Source organism: Oncorhynchus clarkii, chromosome 24 (assembly GCF_045791955.1).
Source record: "Oncorhynchus clarkii lewisi isolate Uvic-CL-2024 chromosome 24, UVic_Ocla_1.0, whole genome shotgun sequence".
In the NCBI taxonomy this organism is placed as follows: Eukaryota; Metazoa; Chordata; class Actinopteri; order Salmoniformes; family Salmonidae; genus Oncorhynchus; species Oncorhynchus clarkii.
Window position 1 is genome coordinate 29,127,654 of NC_092170.1, and position 16,916 is coordinate 29,144,569.

The 16,916-nt window shown below is 41.4% G+C and overlaps 1 protein-coding gene across 2 annotated transcripts in view; it reads right to left on the reverse strand.

Moving 5' to 3' along the window:
- LOC139383038 (calsyntenin-2-like) overlaps nt 1-16,916 on the reverse strand; it is a 480,760-nt gene that overhangs the window by 84,640 nt on the left and 379,204 nt on the right. For both annotated transcript variants that reach the window (XM_071127332.1, XM_071127334.1), the window contains one exon: nt 1,092-1,277. In XM_071127332.1, coding sequence (XP_070983433.1) covers nt 1,092-1,277 — 186 coding nt within the window. The remainder of the gene's footprint in view (nt 1-1,091; nt 1,278-16,916) is intronic.

The following is a 16,916-nucleotide window of genomic DNA, read 5'->3' on the forward strand; positions in this document are numbered from 1 at the left end:
GCTATACAGCAACTAACAAAATCAAGATCCTACAAACTCAGGTGGAAAACAGGCTGCCTAAGTATGATTCCCAATCAGAGACAACGATAGACAGCTGCCTCTGATTGGGAACCATACCCGGCCAACAAAGAAACAGACAAACTAGAATGCCCACCCAAATCACACCCCGACCTAACCAAATAGAGAAATAATAAGGCTCTCTAAGGTCAGGGCGTGACAAAAGAAAAAAAGAAAAAAAAGAAAATGGTGCTGTCTGGTTGGCTTAAAATATAAGGAATTTTTTACTATTTATACTTTTACTTTTGATACTTAGGTATATCTTAAAAATTACATTTACTTTTGATACTTAAGTATATTTAAAATCACTTTTTTTTTTACTCAAGTAGAATTTTACTGGGTGACTTTTGGGTGACAACTTTTACTTAATTTTACTCAAGTATGACGATATAGTACTTTTCACACCAATGGTTTCCATGGTTTCCAGCAGCCACCCACAAGCTTAATATCACCATGCACTATGCTGGAGTGGTGTAAAGTTCACCGCCATGGACACTGGAGTAGTGGAAATGCGTTCTCTAGATTGATGAATCACACTTCACCAGGAGAATGCTACCTGCCCCAATGCACAGTGCCAACTGTAAAGTCTGGTGGAGGAGGAATAATGGTCTGGGGCTGTTTTTCATGGTCTGGGCTAGGCCCCTTAAATCCAGTGAAGGGAAATCTTAACGCCACAGCATACAATGACATTCTAGACGATTCTGTGCTTCCAACATTGTGGAAACAGTTTGGAGAAGGCCCTTTCCTGTTTCAGCATGACAATGCCCCTGTGCACAAAGCGAGGTCCAGACAGAAATGGTTTGTCGAGATCGGTGTGGAAGAACTTGTCTGGCCTGCACAGAGCCCTGACCTCAACACCATCGAACACCTTTGGGATGAATTGAAATGCCGACTCCCAGATGAGTGAAGGCTGTTATAGCAGCAAAGGAGGGACCAACTACATATTAATCCCATGTTTTTAGAAGGAGATCTTCGACGAGCAGGTGTCCACATACTTTTGGTTATGGAGTGTATGTATCCCATGAGGTACGTACCACAGAGTTTCTGCAGGGACTTCTCCGAGTAGGTCTCCCGGTCGCAGCCCTTCCCAATATGGCTGGTCTGTAGCTCTACCGTGGTCCTCACTGAGGAGAGAAGCCCTCCACACGTCTCCAGATTCATCTTGGGAAACAGCTGTTTGCTGCCTGTGCCTGGCTCATAGTCCACTCTTTTGTCCCAGCCTAGGAAAGATACAAGACACAATTGTTAGGAATGGGGGAGTGTGTGTGTGTGTGGGAGAGAATGAGAGAGAGAGAATGAGAGCGATCTTGGGGTGTTAAAATGTGGTCCTTTGAGCAGAACAACAGGTGACAACAGGCATTGTCTGATCTATTCTTGTTTCAGATTATGTTAACTTCTACTCGTTTCTTCAGATTTCCTTGTGATTTTCACAATGCATGTTCTTGTGTCCATTCCTGCCTTGTAGGTCCCCCATAAAAATGTGACAGCCCATTTCAGAGTTTTATGCAGTCACTAAAATGTCTAATAATGTGAGTCAATGGCGCTATCCACTGTACATTTTTGGGCTCACTAAATCACTATGACATGAATAAAATGTAGAGAGTGTTCAACCAGACCATTTCTCTCACAGTTCAGTGTGTGTGTGTGTCTTCTAATCACCTTGGTTACTACATGCTCTTGTGTGTACAGTATGGTGTGGGTGTGTGTGTCTTCTAATCACCTTGGTTACTACATGCTCTTGTGTGTACAGTATGGTGTGTGTGTATTTGTGTGTTTTTCAGTTTGGGTATTTTGAGATGCACTGCATTTCTATGTGTGTGTGTGTGTGTGTGTGTGTGTGTGTTAATGTGTGTGGTGCGCTGTGTGAATTAGTAGTGTCTATTCAGCAGTGTGTGCAAGAGAAACAGGCAGACAGAGAGAGGCAGGTAGAACGAACCAGGCAGGCAGAGCTGAACATAAACCTGAGCTGAAGGCAACACTGATTGGATAAGAAGGGAATCAGCTAATCACTGCCCTCGGGACTGTTACATCTGTCATGTTCACTTCCTCAAACACACACACACACACACACACACACACACACACACACACACACACACACACACACACACACACACACACACACACACACACACACACACACACACACACACACACACACACACACACACACACACACACACACAGAGCCCATATTCCTCATCATATATTAGTGCTGAGTGATTGGTGCTATTTGATTTCGGTTCAGTTTCGGTTAGATTCTAAAAAAAATATTCAGATGTTGTATACAATACCTTACCTTTATGAGGACTTTATTATTTAATTCCAAATCATCATCTCATTTCTATAGAGCAGCTGCCTATGCTGTCTGAAAAAAAACTATATTTTAGTAGTTCTTCAAAGTAAATAAGGCATACTTTTATGACTTCTAAATACAAACTAGGCCTACAGTAGATCATGTATTCACAGGTAGAGATTGAATTGAATGTATTTTGGATAACAGACATATACAACAAAATGTACAATGTGGACCCAGAGGATATCACTTGAAAATACTAATTAAAACGATTGTATCCAAAGTAGTCCTTGATGGTAAAAACAATAACACATATAATGATTAAAAGACAAGACAAAATTACACACAACCAGAAATACATTCATTTATATTGACATCCTAAAAAGTGTCACTATTCACAGCACTTCTCCCTAACCTTAAATATCCACAATATTTAATTTCACATTAAAACAATCTATTAATTGCACATCATACCGATCCTTCAAATAAATACACCTGACCAGCAGTAGGGGGCACAAGGCGGAGTGGAGTGTTTTCTCTTACTTAGACAAACTTGTCCAAATGAAAATATCTGCCTGTTTTTTAAAGGTTCATTTCGGTTAATCACTCAACACTATCATATAAATTCATATTCCTGCTCATAAAGGTTCCTATACAGACTCATTACGACATGACCATACTCATATAGAGGATGATTGAGGTCAGTGATGGCAACGTGGTGAATGTGGGGCCTTACAGGGACTCTGTGTGACTGAGCTGTTCCATTTGTGTTCCTGCTAAATAATTTACTTCTATTCATGAGAAACGGCATGGTGCCGCTGCTCGCTCTGCCTTGCACTGTGCTACAAAAAAAAAACACGTACACACAGACACACACACAAACACAGACAGAGACACACAAACAAACACACACCGCAAATCATACTGTTAGCGGTAGTGTGAGTTTCCGGTAATAGGAAGCTATTCCGTCGCTTCAGAGATCTTTATTTTCCACAGTATGCACACTGCAGGACTCACTGAGGGAGAGAGGAGAGTGCAATGTAGTGAACATTATGCCATAATCCAGTCCGTGTATTCACACTGTGGGATTCCAGTTCCATGTTTTACAGTAGCCGGATGGCGGAAGGCATATGTCATGTGAAATATGTGATGGAGTGATATGTCATGTGAACTATGTAATGGAGTGATATGCCATGTGAAATATGTGATGAAGTGATATGTCATGTGAACTACGTAATGGAGTGAACTATGTGATGCAGTGATATGGAGTGACATGCCATGTGAACTATGTAATGGAGTGATATGTCATGTGATATATGTGATGAAGTGATATGTCATGTGAACTACGTAATGGAGTGATATGTCATGTGAACTACGTAATGGAGGAGTGATATGTCATGTGAACTACGTAATGAAGGAGTGATATGCCATGTGAACTACGTAATGAAGGAGTGATATGCCATGTGAACTATGTGATGGAGTGATATGTCATGTGAACTATGTAATGGAGTGACATGCCATGTGAACTATGTAATGGAGTGATATGTCATGTGAACTATGTAATGAAGGAGTGATATGCCATGTGAACTACGTGATGGAGTGATATGCCATGTGAACTATGTAATGGAGTGATATGCCATGTGAACTACGTAATGGAGTGAACTATGTGATGCAGTGATATGGAGTGACATGCCATGTGAACTATGTAATGGAGTGATATGTCATGTGAAATATGTGATGAAGTGATATGTCATGTGAACTACGTAATGGAGGAGTGATATGTCATGTGAACTACGTAATGAAGGAGTGATATGCCATGTGAACTACGTAATGAAGGAGTGATATGCCATGTGAACTATGTGATGGAGTGATATGTCATGTGAACTATGTAATGGAGTGATATGCCATGTGAACTATGTAATGGAGTGATATGCCATGTGAACTACGTAATGGAGTGATATGTCATGTGAAATATGTGATATGTCATGTGAACTACGTAATGGAGTGATATGTCATGTGAACTACGTAATGGAGGAGTGATATGTCATGTGAACTACGTAATGAAGTAGTGATATGCCATGTGAACTACGTAATGAAGGAGTGATATGCCATGTGAACTATGTGATGGAGTGATATGTCATGTGAACTACGTAATGGAGAAGTGATATGCCATGTGAACTACGTTGGCCTCTTTGGGTATAGCAAGCTAATCCCCCTCTCCCTGCCACCCCCTTTCCTCCTTCAACTAGGTTGCTGTGGTCCGAGAGATGTCGTAAATTCCTGAGAAGACCCTGCCACATGGCCACATAATAGAGAGAGAGAGTAAATTTTCATAGAGGACAAAGGAAATCCTTCCACCTCACATAACTCGAGGCACGAACACATTTCATGTTCCGGAGAAAGTATAAAAGACCGGTGAAGAATCCAGCTACGAACTGGTGCGTTTGTCACAACTTGGGAAGCTCATGGGAGATGGTGTGGCCACATTACCATAACGCTGTTTATATAATAGCCTCAGATATGAGGTTTACATCTAATTGTTGTATAAGATGAATGAGTGAGTATGATACTGTTTGTATAATTGTGTAATATGATTTTGGACTGTTTGTTGAAGAAAAATACAATTCCCTTTTGATTTGAACTAAATCAGAGGACCGCCCCTGAGCCCAGTTAGGGTCAGGCCTCCTGGGACAGCCCTTTTTAGTCCCTTCCGAATAAAACCCTCACTCGGGTTCTCGATCAGCAGACCGAGCTTACCTCAATTACGAGATGGCTAAAGGTTGCAGACCATGTTTTTCTCCATTAGGAGGACAAAGGTTGTAGACCATTGCTGAATCTTTTAACCATACTACGTGGTTAAACTCTTAGATTATCGATACCGACTGAATAAGAACAAGTCTTTGATATTAATTACTAGTCTGCAGCTAGGAATTTGGTATCATTGAACGCGAAGAACGACAACCGCCGAAACATCCATCCTATAACGAATGTCACTCTGAACTATCCCCTCTAACCATGACAGAGAGAGAGAGAGAGAGAGGGAGAGAGACGGACAATTCTACAAAAGAAACAAACTTTTCACCAGCGATCAAGACGACACACTGAGCGTAAAATAATATATTGATTGCAATTGTTCCCGAATGAGTAAGCGTTCATGTGCAAAGGATTAGTATTTCAATTGTTATAATTATCACTCTGTAGTGACTTCTTAGTCGACCCCCACTTCCCCTTTTGTCTAACAAGCCGCGATGCCGGTTTAGCCCACTAGGGCACATTCTCATTTCATGTAACCACATTTACTTTGTTTGTTTGTTTGTTAATGCATTTCTGTGAATTACTTAGTTAGTAATAAATAAATGATTTAAGACAATTGATGTATGGATGACTCATAGTGAAGACTGGGTTCGTGCAGATAACCAACAATTTACGACATTTGGAATGAGACTAACGTGAGGTAAAGTAAATAATTAATTAATTCGAAGACTGATTGATCAGATAAAATATCTGAAAATTATTTTAGGAAATGATTACAAAGTTATCTGAATATTTTTCCTTGGTGCCCCGACTTCCTAGTAATTACGGTTACATTATTAATCAGTCTAATAGCGTAATAACTAATTACAGAGAATCTTTGATAAAAACTATCAGTCTTCAGTTAATGATAGTAAAGACACGACAACTGTAATACACTGACTCATACCGAGGGCGTTACACTGTAATACACTGACTCATAATGTGTATGTTACACTGTAATACACTGTGGGAGAGGGAGAGTGGAGGGAGAGTGAGATACTGTATAGAGGAGGGAGAGGGAGAGACTGTAGAGAGAAGGAGGGAGAGGGAGAGACTGTAGAGAGGAGGGAGAGTGAGATAATGTAGAGAGGAGGGAGAGTGAGATACTGTAGAGAGGAGGGAGAGTGAGATACTGTATAGAGAAGGAGGGAGAGGGAGAGACTAGAGAGAAGGGAGAGGGAGAGACTGTAGAGAGGAGGGAGAGGGAGAGACTGTAGAGAGAAGGAGGGAGAGTGAGATACTGTAGAGAAGAGGGAGAGTGAGATACCGTAGAGAGGAGGGAGAGTGAGATACCCTAGAGAGAAGGAGGGAGAGAGGAGTGGTAGGAGAATGATTATAAATATGTGAGGTAGATTCTGTGTCACTGTTGCTAGGTTTCCATCCAATTGGTGACAGATTTTCATAAAAAAATTCTAAAATCCACATAAAGACAATATGTGCATCTCCACCAAATTGACTTGTGGACAAAAACAAGTGCATGATGACATAGTACACAAAAAATGACTTTTTCATGTATCGGATAAAAATCAAAAATTCAGTGTGTTTCCATGGCTTTTTCAACTCTGCTGATAGTTTTGTTACAGAAACTGATGGTTTAAATGTGTCTACTCTGGTCTTGACACATGCTCTCTAGCAAATAGCTGGCAGATACAGTGTGACTAGGCTGTAAAGGGTGTCTACATGATGAGATTATCATGGATCAGTCACCAGAATAAGACTCTCGATATTTATTGGGAAGTAGCATCAAGCTCATCACCGTGCACTTTCACCACCCTGTGAAGAACATCTTATTTCATCTGCAGCCTAATAAACTGCATGCTTCCCGAGTCATAGTGGGATGACCACACACTATATCAGTTAACTTTGATATAATGATTATTAAATGTTGTAATTATTTGCGCATAAAGGCGTTTCCACCACCATTTCTTGCATAATTTATTTTACAGACACAAGAAGATTCCACCAAGTCAAACAAACAAATCATCTGTTTTCATTTATAAAATTGTACCGAAACTGCCTGTTTCCATCACAGATTTACTAGCATAAGAACTGTGGATGGAAACGTGAATACTTTCACACAATTTTGTTACTGAGAGTTGAGACTGAGAGGTGTGTGTGTGTGTGTGTGTGTGGGGGGGGGGGGACATTGTTGGAATGTTGTCAGTGTGCTTGAGTATGTCAGGGACCATTTTATTTATAAATCTCCTCAACCTGGTCCTTCCATCAGCCCGAGAGAATATCGATTTTAAAGAGCACTAACCCTCCTTATCCTGTCCTCTCTCCCTCCTTATCCTGTCCTCTCTCCCTCTTTGTCTTGTCTTCTCTCCCTCTTTATCCTGTCCTCTCTTCTCTTTATCCTGTCCTCCCTCCCTCCTGTCCTCTCTCCCTCTTTATCCTGTCATCCCTCCCTCTTTATCCTGTCCTCTCTCCCTCTTTATACTGTCTTCTCTCCCTCTTTATTCTGTCATCTCTCCCTCATTATGCTGTCCTCTCTCCCTCTTTATCCTTTCCTCTCTCCCTCTTTTTCTTGTCCTCTCTCACTCTTTATCCTGTCCTCTCTCCCTCTTTATCCTGTCATCCCTCCCTCTTTATCCTGTCCGCTCTCCCTCTTTATTCTGCCCTCTCTCCCTCTTTATCCTGTCCTCTCTCCCTCTTTATCCTGTCTTCTCTCCCTCTTTATCCTGTCTTCTCTCCCTCTTTATCCTGTCTTCTCTCCCTCTTTATCCTGTCCTCTCTCCCTCCTTATCCTGGGGGGGGGGGGGGGGGGGGGGGGACGTTGTTGGAATGTTGTCAGTGTGCTTGAGTATGTCAGGGACCATTTTATTTATAAATCTCCTCAACCTGGTCCTTCCATCAGCCCGAGAGAATATTGATTTTAAAGAGCACTAACCCTCCTTGTCCTGTCCTCTCTCCCTCCTTATCCTGTCCTCTCTCCCTCTTTGTCTTGTCTTCTCTCCCTCTTTATCCTGTCCTCTCTTCTCTTTATCCTGTCCTCCCTCCCTCCTTATCCTGTCCTCTCTCCCTCTTTATCCTGTCCTCTCTCCCTCTTTATCCTGTCATCCCTCCCTCTTTATCCTGTCCTCTCTCCCTCTTTATACTGTCTTCTCTCCCTCTTTATCCTGTCATCTCTCCCTCATTATGCTGTCCTCTCTCCCTCTTTATCCTTTCCTCTCTCCCTCTTTTTCTTGTCCTCTCTCACTCTTTATCCTGTCCTCTCTCCCTCTTTATCCTGTCATCCCTCCCTCTTTATCCTGTCCGCTCTCCCTCTTTATTCTGTCCTCTCTCCCTCTTTATCCTGTCCTCTCTCCCTCTTTATCCTGTCCTCCCTCCCTCTTCATCATGTCTTCTCTCCCTATTTATCCTGTCTTCTCTCCCTCTTTATCCTGTCTTCTCTCCCTCTTTATCCTGTCTTCTCTCCCTCTTTATCCTGTCTTCTCTCCCTCTTTATCCTGTCTTCTCTCCCTCTTTATCCTGTCTTGTCTCCCTCTTTATCCTGTCTTCTCTCCCTCTTTATCCTGTCTTGTCTCCCTCTTTATCCTGTCTTCTCTCCCTCTTTATCCTGTCCTCTCTCCCTCCTTATCCTGTCCTCTCTCCCTCTTTATCCTGTCCTCTCTCCCCATTTACCCTGTCTTCTCTCCCTCCTTATCCTGTCTTCTCTCCCTCTTTATCCTGTCCTCTCTCCCTCCTTATCCTGTCCTCTCTCCCTCTTTATCCTGTCCTCTCTCCCCATTTACCCTGTCTTCTCTCCCTCCTTATCCTGTCCTCTCTAGCTATTTATCCTGTCCTCTCTTGCTCTTTGTCCTGTCCTCTCTAGTTCTTTTCCTCTCCTCTCCTCTCCTCTCCCTTTTACCTCTCTACATCCATCCACTCAGTCACCATCCATCATTATATTTTAAAGAGCACTCTCTCTCTCCACCTCCTCCTTCATACCTCTGCCTCCATCGCTCTCTCTCCACTTTCTTTTTTCACTTTTTGTTCTTTAGTGGAGGAAATGCTCTTAGAATTGGTTGCGTGCCAAAAAGCTATCAATGGGAACCCAAAGTTGAAGACACAAGTAAAACGAGACAGTGTTTTAGCCCTTAAAACAGAAAATATTGAGTGAAATTTTTAGATAATAAGCTGCTCTTCAGTAAAACGTGAACACCTGATTCACAGATGAAATCCTTTACATCCCGTGCCTTCTTTGTTGATACCACTCAAGTTATTATAAAGGTATTATCCAGGTTCTGGTAAGCTTAGGTCTGATTGTTCAAATTTTAAGTTTACTTCAAAGTTTAAGTAGAGAGCTGTACTATGACTGTCACGTCTTGACCTTAGTTCCTTTTTTATGTCTCTATTTTGGTTTGGTCAGGGGCGTGAGTTGGGGTGGGCATTCTATGTTTTGTTCTGTGTGTTGTATTTCTATGTGTTTGGCCTGGTATGGTTCCCAATCAGAGGCAGCTGTTAATCGTTGTCTCTGATTGAGAACCATACTTAGGTAGCCTGTTCCCACCTGTGTTTGTGGGTAGTTGTTTCCTGTTTTGTGTTTTTTCACCTTACAGGACTGTTTCGTGTCGTTCACTCTCTTCGTTGTTTTTTGGTCATTCAGTGTTCAGTTTATTTAATTCAATTTACTATGAACACTTACCACGCTGGGTGTTGGTCCGATGATTCCTATTCCTCATCATCAGACAAAGAGGAGAGCCGTTACAATGACAAAATAAAGTCTTGATGCAGAACCTTCCATTGACTGCAAATTACAAGAACAGATAACTTTGGGGTCATACAGTAGGTCAGCAGAATGTGTAATTTAGCCTATTAAACACTAAAAACTATGTTTCAAGTGTGAATTAGGCAGGTCTGATGCCGATAAAGAAAGAAAATGATTTCCTACTTCAACCATTTTTTTCTTTGCAAAGTATATTTTCTGTAGTTTTAAAAGTTAGCTACATGTCAACAAAAAGTAATTAACTACTAAAAACACTATCTAGATTTTATTTTAGTTCTACCACCAAGCTACAGCAAAATGTAATTCAATTACTAGTTGAACTACATGTAGTTTACTACTCCCCAACACTGGTAATTATCCTCTATCAGTCTCACCTTGGAGCACCACTTCCCCAGAAACTCCAATCTCAACATGGAACAAACTCAAATCTTCGACTGGGGATGGAATTCTGGGAATGTAATCACTCTTAGAGGTGTGAGTGTGTGCATGTGATTGCTGGTGTGTATGTGTGTGTGTGCAGTGGTGTAAAGTACTTAAGTAAAAATACTTGAAAGTACTACTTAAGTAATTTTTGGAGTATCTGTGCTTGACTACTATTTACTTTTGACAAATTTTACTTTACTACATTTACTCCATACATTTTCCCTGACACCCAAAAGTACATGTTACATTTTAATGCTTAGCAGGACAGGAAAATTGAGCCTCTGATCTGGAGGACTCACTAAACACATGCTTCGTTTTAGAATTATTTCTGAGTGTTGAAGCATGCCCCTAGCTATCTGTAAATGAAAAAAAGTGTAACGAATGCGCTGAGAGTCGGGAAGCAAGTACAGGGAGTGAATATGTCTAATAAATAACCGGAACAGAAAACAAGGAACATGAGCAACGCACTGACATGGAACAGAGTCAATAACATCTGAGGAAAGAACCAAGGGGAGTGACAGATATAGGGAAGATAATCAAGGAGGTGATGGAGTCCAGGTTAGTGTCATGAAGCGCAGGAGCGTAATAATCAGCAGCCTGGTGACCTAGCGGTCGGGGAGGGAGTATACGGGCGCTCCAGCTGCAGGACTCCGACAAAAGGGACAATCCCTGGGATCAGGAGCGGACGGGTCACCTCTGCTGAAGCGCATGGACCTGTCGAGCCAGGCGCGGGAGGCCGGCAACCTAGATCGCCTGAAGAAGGAGCAGACTAAACAGTACCCCCTCTCTGACACACGACGCCAGCCGCAGCACGCCAACCAAAGGGACTGTGACAAGAGACTAAAATAATCTGCCCACTCCATCAAGCAATGGGGACAAAAACACAGGGCATTCACAGGACCTCATGGAACCATGGACCACACCTGCAGAAACTGGATAACAGGGGGAAGCAGAGGAGATACCTATCATAGACTTCTCCCAGCTGACGCTTGACATACCACCTACGCCACCTCCAGTGGGAGAAACAACCAGCTGGTATGATTGAGTAGAATCAGGCAACAGTAACACGGAAGCAGCAATGTGGGAGTCAGTAGTACATGACCTTGAATGGTAATAATAGGAAGCTTCCGTTTTCACACAGGTCTAAGATTACGTAGGTCTGCAGTGCCAGTGTGAACTTCCCCTGTAAAAAGGTATATAAAGAGAACAGAGATCATAAGAGAGCATGATCCTCACTGACATATGAGACAGACTTCATATGGAGAATTATCACAGGTAAATTTACTATTGCACTATACGCTTTTTGTTAGACTAAAACAATATTTGAGAACTGGATAATTTTGCCTAAGTACTTATTGGATCACTATCTGAATATACTTGGTTAAACTTTGTGAACCCGAAACTGAGTCTACGAAACACAGGGGTCTAAACACCTCTTGATCACAGACAAAGCGGCAGTCAATCAGTGAGACATCAGGTACAGACAGATGTGATTGGCAATACAAGGAAACAGCCAAGTACCAGTTACAATATATTGAGTCCATACACAGAGTTGGAAGTGTATTAAGATATTGGAATTCGGGAATCTAGCATCATTGCTGTGAGAATACCAATTACAGGAAAGTGACCAAGGGGCTGAGCATTTAAAGTAATTGAACTCATTTTGCTATTTAGTCAATATTGTTAGAAGTGTTAACGCATTTAAAGTTTTGCAATATTATCTGGCAGAGCTTAAAGCATTAAGGATTGAGCATTATTGTTGTATTTAGAAACTGTATAACCATTGAATTGTACTAGTGTGTATAGGACAAAAAACAGAGTGACTTAATAAAAGCTTGAAACTTTGACAACTAGGCCAGATTAACGATCTGGAGAGAAAACGCCTTTGACACTCTCACTGAACAGAAAGTGACCCTGGTTATAGGTCAAAGTGATTGCACTAAAGAATATTTCATTGTGTGGACAATAATATATTTCTAAAGGAATCAAAACATATACCAATACTAGTTTCCAAGTGACTACTAGCTGACGAGCATAATAACTAATAGGAGAAGTTATTAGGTATTGATATATACATAGGTAAAGAAACTTGAAAGTAAGGAAATATAGGAGGAATCCATAAAACTTAGAATATTTAAATAGGAGTATATCTATCCAAGGCCTCATACTAGACTGGAAAATAAGGGAGTGACAACGTGAACGAAGGAACAAACCCAACTCACGCGAAGGGCCATTACGAATAAATAGGAGGGTTGGTATGGCCGCACGGCTAGGCCCTTGTTACACCAAGGTAACTAAAATCCTAAAGTACTCTGCCCAGCCAGAGGACGGGGTAGAGGCTTTTGCTGCAGGTATTGGGCAAAAGTCAGCACCGTGACAGGACGATCCCGGGGATCTGGAGCGGACCAGTTGCCTCCACCGGAGCACAGGAACCTGACGAGCAGCGTGAAGCGCCGGCGACAGGGAGCCTGCCGAGCCCTGAGAACCTGACGAGCTAGCTAAGGCATGAAAGCCTCACAAGCTAGCTGAGGCATCCTCGGTAAACTCGGCAACAGACGCTTGACCCGCCAACTGAGTCTTGACACCCCGATGTACCGGATGAGGCATCCTCGGTTGCTCCGGCAGCAGAAGCCAGACCCAACGTCACCTCCAACACAAAAACAATAAAAATACAGTGAGTGTTTAATAAATAAACTAAAACAGAAAACAAGGAACACAAACAATGCACTGACATGGAACAGAGTCAATAACACCTGAGGAAAAAACCAAGGTGAGTGACAGATATAGGGAAGATAATCAACAGATTCAGATGGAGTCCAGGTGGATGGAGATGGAGTCCAGGTGAATGTCATGAAGCGATGGTGACATGTGTGCAGGATAATCAGCAGCCTGCTGACCAAGAGGTCGGGGAGAGGGTACTGTTAGGTATACTCCCTCTCCGACCTCTAGGTCACTCTAGGTTGTTGTTTCTGAATCTGTTTCATGTTGGTGTGCTGTTTGTGTTTCTTGTATTGTTCTTGTTTGTTAATTTATTAAACGTATTCACTCCCTGAACTTACTTCCCCATTCTCAGCGTACTGTACATCGTTAAAAAAAAGCATGAACATAATGCTGTCTGGTTTGTTAACCTGTCTGGGAACGGGGTTCCGCTGAACCCCGTTCCGCTAGCGGAACCCCTCGCCAACAGCCAGTGAAATTGCAGGGCGCCAAATTCAAACAACAGAAATCTCCAATTCAAATTTCCCAAACATACAAGTATTAGGCACCATTTTAAAGATACATTTCTCGTTAATCCAGCCACAGTGTCTGATTTCAAAAAGGCTTACAGCGAAAGCTCCACAAACGATTATGTTAGGTCACCACCAAGTCACAGAAAAACTTCAGCCATTTTTCCGGTCAAAGAGAGGAGTCACAAAAAGCAGAAATATAGATAAAATGAATCACTAAACATTGATGATCTTCAGCAGACGACACTCATAGGACTTCATGTTACACAATACATGTATGTTTTGTTCGATAAAGTGCATATTTATATTCAAAAATCTCATTTTACTTTGGCGTGATATGTTCAGTAGTTCCAAAACATGCAGTGATTTCGCAGAGAGCCACATCAATTTACAGAAATACTCATAATAAACAGTGATAATAGATACAACTATTATACATGGAACTTTAGATAAACTTCTCCTTAATGCAACCGCTGTGTCAGATTTAAAAAAAACTTTACGGAAAAAGTATACCATGCAATAATCTGAGTACGGCGCTCAGAGCCCAAACCAGCCAAAGAAATATCCGCCATGTTGTGGAGTCAACATTAGTCAGAAATAGCATTATAAATATTCACTTACCTTTGATGATCTTCATCAGAATGCACTCCCAGGAATCCCAGTTCCACAATAAATGTTTGAATTGTTCGATAAAGTTCATCATTTATGTCCATATACCTCCTTTTGTTAGGGCGTTTGGTAAACAAATCCAAACGCGTGTGTAAGTCCAGCGGAAAGGTCGGACGAAAAGTTCAAAAAGTTATATTACTGGTCGTAGAAACATATCAAACAAGGTATAGAATCAATATTTTGGATGTTTTTAACATAAATCTTCAATAATGTCCCAACCGGAGAATTCCTTTGTCTATAGAAAAGCAATGGAACGTGAGCTAACTCTCACATGGCCGCGCATCACGAGCCCGTGGCTCTCTGCCAGACACATGACTCAATCCCCTCTCATTCAGCCCCCCTTCACAGTAGAAGCCTGAAACAACGTTCTAAAGACTGTTGACATCTAGTAGAAGCCTTGGGAAGTGCAAGATGACCAATATCCCACTGTATCTTCAATAGGGGCTGAGTTGAAAAACTACAAAACTCAGATTTCCCACTTGGTTTTGACCTGCCATATAAATTCTGTTATACTCACAAACATCATTCAAACAATTTTAGAAACTTCTGAGTGTGTTCTATCCAATACTACTAATAATATGCATATATTAGCACCTGGGACTGAGTAGCAGGCAGTTTACTCTGGGCACGCTTTTCATCCAAAAGTGAAAATGCTGCCCCTTATCCCAATGAAGTTTTAATACAAGGAATTTTAAATTATTTATACTTTTACTTTGACTATTGATTCTTAAGTGTATTTTAGCAGTTACATTTACTTTTGATACTTAAGTAAATTTAATACCAAATACTTTTAGACTTTTACTCAAGTAGTATTTTACTGGGTGACTTTTACTTGAGTCATTTTCTGTTAAGGTATCTTTACTTTAACTCAAGTATGACAATTGGATACTTTTCCCACCCCTGTGTGTGTGTGTGTGTGTGTGTGCACCCAGTATTTTTCCCACCCCTCTGTGTGTGTGTGTGCACCCCAGTATTTTTCCCACCCCTGTGTGTGTGTGTGTGTGTGTGTGTGTGTGTGTGTGTGTGTGTGTGTGTGTGTGTGTGTGTGTGTGTGTGTGTGTGTGCACCCCAGTATTTTCCCCACCCCTGTGATTGTGTGTGTATGTGTGCCCCTGTGCCTATGGCTCTAATCTACACTGCTTTATATACCTCCCTGTTTTTAAAGAGCCCTTCTTCACCCTGAATCCAGGTCAACCCCTCTTCCCCTCTCTCGTCCATCCTTTACAACCAGTCCACCTCTGAGACCAGGTGCTACGGAGCACAGGAGGTTGGTGGCACCTTAATTGGGCAGGATTAGTATGTGGTAATGACTGGAGCGGCATTAGTGGAATAATGTCAAATACACCAAACACATGGTTTCCATGTGTTTGATGCCATTCCATTTGCTTCATTCCAGCCATTATTATGAGCTGTAATACCCTCAACAGCTTCCACTACTAGAGACAGATTATATGGCTAATCCAACAGACAGCCCTTGTCTTCCTTAAGTGAGTCATCACACTACTAGAGGTGAGGGATGTGAGGAGGAGGAGGAGAAGAGAAAGGTTTGAATGTCAGAGAGTTTTAAATGAAAGGAGAGTTGATATGAGGCCAGTTCACAGGAGGGACAGAGAGTGTGTGGAGAGAGAGAGAGAGAGAGAGAGAGAGAGAGAGAGAGAGAGAGGACACGGAGGTCCGGAGCACAGTAATTTTCTTGAATAAAAAAAATATATATAGTACCAATCAAAAGTTTGGATACACCGACTCATTCAAGGATTTTTCTTTATTTTGACAATTTTCTACATTGTATAATAATAGGGAAGGCATCAAAACTATGAAATAACACATATGGAATCATGTAGTAACCAAAAAAGTGTTAAAGTTACCTAGAAGGCCAGCATCCCGTAGTCGCCTCTTCACTGTTGACGTTGAGACTGGTGTTTTGCAGGTACTATTGAATGAAGCTGTTAGTAGAGGACTTGTGAGGCATATTTTTCTTAAACTTCTCATTCTAATGTACTCTTGCTCATTTGTGCACCACGGCCTCCCACCCTTCGTTCTATTCTGGTTAGAGCCAGTTTGCTCTGTTCTGTGAAGGAAGTAGTACACAGCGTTGTACGAGATCTTCAGTTTCTTGGAAATTTCTTGCTTGGAATAGCCTTAATTTCTCAGAACAAGAATAGACTGATGCGTTTCAGAAGAAAGGTCTTTGTTTCTGAACATTTTGAGCCTGTAATCGAGCCCACAAATGCTGATGCTCCAGATACTCAACTAGTCTAAAGAAGGCCAGTAATTATAGATTTTTTGATCAGAACAACATTATATTGTGCTAATATAAGGGTATAAGGGTTTTCTAATGATCAATTAGCTTTTTAAAATGTTAAACTTGGATTAGCTAACACAACGTGCCATTGGAACACAAGAATGATGGTTGCTGATAATGGGCCTCCGTACGCCTATGTAGATATTCCATTAAAAGAAATCAGCCGATTCCATCTACAATAGTCATTTACAACATTAACAGTGTATTTCTGATCAATTTGATGTTATCTTAATGGACAAAACTGTACTTTTCTTTCAAAAACAAGAACATTTCTAAGTGACCCCAAACTTTTGAACAGTAGTATATATTGAGAACATATTTACTAATCTTATCAAGCAAGTTAGGAACTTATAAAAAAAAGAAGACATGTTTCAATATGAACATCTCCACATGGCCTATTCTCCCTGTAGGCCTACATTAAAATACATCAAAATGGAAAAA